General features: G+C 40.2%; 1 protein-coding gene across 7 annotated transcripts in view; it reads left to right on the forward strand.

Moving 5' to 3' along the window:
• The first annotated feature begins 317 nt into the window (after nt 1-317).
• LOC104800973 (protein FAR1-RELATED SEQUENCE 2) overlaps nt 318-3451 on the forward strand; it is a 4804-nt gene continuing 1670 nt past the window's right edge. For 6 of the 7 annotated variants that reach the window (XR_769836.2, XR_769837.2, XM_010524009.1 and 3 more), the window contains exons 1-3: nt 318-565; nt 1028-3157; nt 3247-3303. Coding sequence is in view for 4 of the 7 variants with exons in the window: in XM_010524009.1 (XP_010522311.1) it covers nt 1067-3157; nt 3247-3303 (2148 nt within the window). In the remaining 3 variants the exon portion in view is untranslated. The remainder of the gene's footprint in view (nt 566-1027; nt 3158-3246; nt 3304-3451) is intronic. The other variant, XR_769838.1, reaches the window with a different exon arrangement.

Genomic DNA, 3451 nt, shown 5'->3' on the forward strand with positions numbered 1-3451 from the left:
GACAAATTATTACATGATATTCTGGGAATTCGTACTATCCGTGAATAATTACACCAAAACGAGATGAAGATAATGCCGTATTTTCTGATTTATTAATTGAATAGAGAAACGGTGAATTAATTTTAAATGATTACATGTCTAATGGTTGGTGGAAAGGTGAGGTAACCAAAAGTTGGGCCTCTTTGTACAATTTTCTTAATATGTGGGTTGATTTTACAAATTGCAAAAATATAAGGTCAAAAGTGTTAATAATTGTGGCAAAAAAATCACCTCGAGTTCGACAATTCAGAAACACCCTAAATACTCTCCGATTCTATGCCTTTATTTTCGGCAGCTACCGTTCAAAGTCTCTTCTGCTTGGCTGCCGGGAAAATCCAAGAAAGTTTTGAGAATTCAAAACACCCAGTCTCGTTCTCAACAAGCGGTTCTTGTTTGAAGACTTTTGGAACCGATTTTCTCGGAAAATTTGATCGCTTTCTTTTTGCATCCCTGTGCGATACTCTTAAACTGAGGAACTGTAAGGAGACAGAGACGACGAAGACGAAGAAGAATACGAGCTCGACAGGTTCGAAACCCTTGAATTTCATCGTTTTTTTTTTGCGAATTGACGAGGGAATTTGAAGTAAATTCGGATTCGACCATGGAATATTATCATTTTTAGCTGGTTTATTTTCCATCTCTGGTTTGGAGTCATCATTTCTGGTATCATTTCGTTGTTGAACAATGCTGGATTCAGGATTTAACAAACCTGAGATTTCTTTTAGAAGACGATGTCTTCCAAAATAAACCCAAGGCGATGTCTTCTAAAAATTTCTGCGTAGTTTAGTTCTTGAAAGCCACATTGGAATTTCGAAGTTGGGCTAGTCGATCATCTTAGGTTAAGACAGTTGGAGCTAGTTTGTTCTTTTAGATGTGTAGTGCGGTGTCCGCACAAGATTATCTACTTCACTGTTTTTTTATGGGACATTGTCTTCTGGAGTTTGGTGCCATTTACTCATTTGTCATTTGCAATCCTCGGTTTTACCAGGAAATCATGTCCTTGTTGAGATAAATTCTGTTATATGCTATGGAGATAGATCTTGAAATTCCTTCGTATGATCGGACCTTGGACAGTGGATCAAATGTGAATGCCGATGGCGGTGATAGTTTGGATGGAATGGATGTTCGTGATGTTGAAATGGATCTTCCAACGAGAAGTGGTAATGCGATTGAAATTTGTGAGCCGAGCACAAGTGGCAGCATTGGTGGCAGTCTAGAGCAGTTTGCAACTGTCGATGATGTCAATGGTGGTGCCATTAACGAACCTAGAAATGGTTTGGAGTTTGACTCGAAAGAGGCTGCTTACTATTTCTACAGGGAATACGCTCGATCTGTTGGATTTGGGATCACGATAAAAGCCAGTCGGCGCTCAAAAAAATCTGGAAAGTTTATTGATGTGAAAATAGCATGTTCAAGATTCGGAGCTAAGCGTCAGCCTGGCACAGGTGTAAACCCAAGGTCATGCCCAAAAACGGGTTGCAAGGCAGGGATGCATATGAAGAGGAAGGAAGATGAGAAATGGGTTATCTGTAATTTCGTGAAAGAACATAACCATGAGATTTGTCCAGATGATTTTTATATTGGTGTCGGAGGAAAAAAGAAGCAGGCTGGTGATGTAGTACATCAAAAGAAAGGCCTTCAATTGGCTCTAGAAGTGGAAGACATAAATTTAATGCTTGATCATTTCATGGCTATGCAGGAACAGCAGCCAGGTTTCTTCTATGCAATAGATTTGGATGGTGAGAAACATGTAAGAAATGTCTTTTGGCTCGATTCAAAGGCCAAGCACTGCTACGACAGCTTTTCAGATGTTGTCCTATTCGATACATTTTATGTTAGGAACGGATACAAAGTTCCATTTGCTCCTTTTGTTGGAGTCAGTCATCACTGTCAGTACGTTTTGCTTGGGTGTGCTTTAATTGGAGAAGAGAGTGCATCTACATTTTCCTGGTTATTTCGGACATGGCTCAAAGCAATAGGTGGTCAGGCTCCTAAAGTGATTATAACATATCAGGACAAGCTTCTAAGCGAAGTCATTATGGAAATCTTGCCCACTGCTCGTCACTGTTTCTGTTTATGGAATTTGCTGGGTGAGCTTCCTGAGAAGTTGATTTCTTTTGTGGATCAATATGACGATTTCATGAAAAGTTTTCGAGAATGTATTCATGGCTCTTGGACAGATGAGCAATTTGAAAGGAGGTGGTCAGAAATGGTTGGTAAATTTGAACTCAATCGCAACGAATGGGTTCTTTCGTTGTTTAATGATCGAAAAAAGTGGGCACCACACTATTTTCAGGGTATTTGTTTAGCCGGAATGTCTGGTCATGAAAAGTCCGGGAGTATTGCCTCTCGCTTTGATAAACATATGGATTCAGAAGCTACGTTCAAGGACTTCTTTATACAGTATACGAATTTTCTGCGAGACACATGTGATGTGGAAGAAAGGTTTGATCTTGAATCTCAAAGCAGACAGCCTACATTGAGATCACTTTCACCTTTTGAGAAACAACTTTCTTTGACCTACACAGACTCTGCTTTCAAGAAGTTCCAAGCTGAGGTACTTGGAGTTGTTTCTTGTCAGCTGCACGTAGAAAGAAAAGATGGGACAAATGTGATATTCCATGTCGAAGATTTCGAAGAACGTGAAAATTTCTATGTGGTTTGGAACAAGGAGCTGTTGGATGTGCATTGCTCTTGTCATTTGTTCGAGCTCTGGGGCTTCCTCTGCAAACATGCAATCCTTGTTCTTCAAACCTCGGATGTTTCAAGCATCCCGTCCCAGTATATATTGAAGCGTTGGTCAAAGAATGGTAACACCAGTGATAACAGAAACGGAAAATGTGACAGTATACACAGCCGGATGGCACGTTTTGATGATCTTTGTAGACGTTTTGTCAAGCTAGGGGAAGTGGCGTCTTTGTCAGATGAAGCATATAAGACTGCTTTTAAGGTGTTGGAAGAAACCTTGACTCACTGTGTCAGAGTGAACAATTCTGCCAAGTTTCCTCCGGAACCAAGCAGGTTAATGACATCTAGACATTTTGACGAAGGAGGTGAAGATCTGCTGGATAGTACATCGAGATCGTCGAAGAAAAAGAAAGTTCATAAGAAAAGGAAGGTGAGTTTATGTTTAAGGTTGATCGTCAATCTTACGAGATTATACGTAGTTTCTTAGCCCTCATTCAGATTGTGTTGTTCGTGTTAAAGGCATACTCTGGGCCAGAGGATACAGCGAACAGGTCACAAGAGCACTGTCAGGACACTGTAAGTAACCCTGATTTTGCGTCATAACGCTACATATATGTGAAAGTCGTTCCCTTTGACCAATCACGCCACATTGCAATTATTAGTCTTGATCTCTTCAAATGCATGTGATAGGGAGAATAATATTGGGTTTTGTTCATCAGCAGGA

The sequence above is a fragment of the Tarenaya hassleriana genome, unplaced genomic scaffold (genome assembly GCF_000463585.1).
Source record: "Tarenaya hassleriana unplaced genomic scaffold, ASM46358v1 Cleome7, whole genome shotgun sequence".
Classification (NCBI taxonomy): Eukaryota; Viridiplantae; Streptophyta; class Magnoliopsida; order Brassicales; family Cleomaceae; genus Tarenaya; species Tarenaya hassleriana.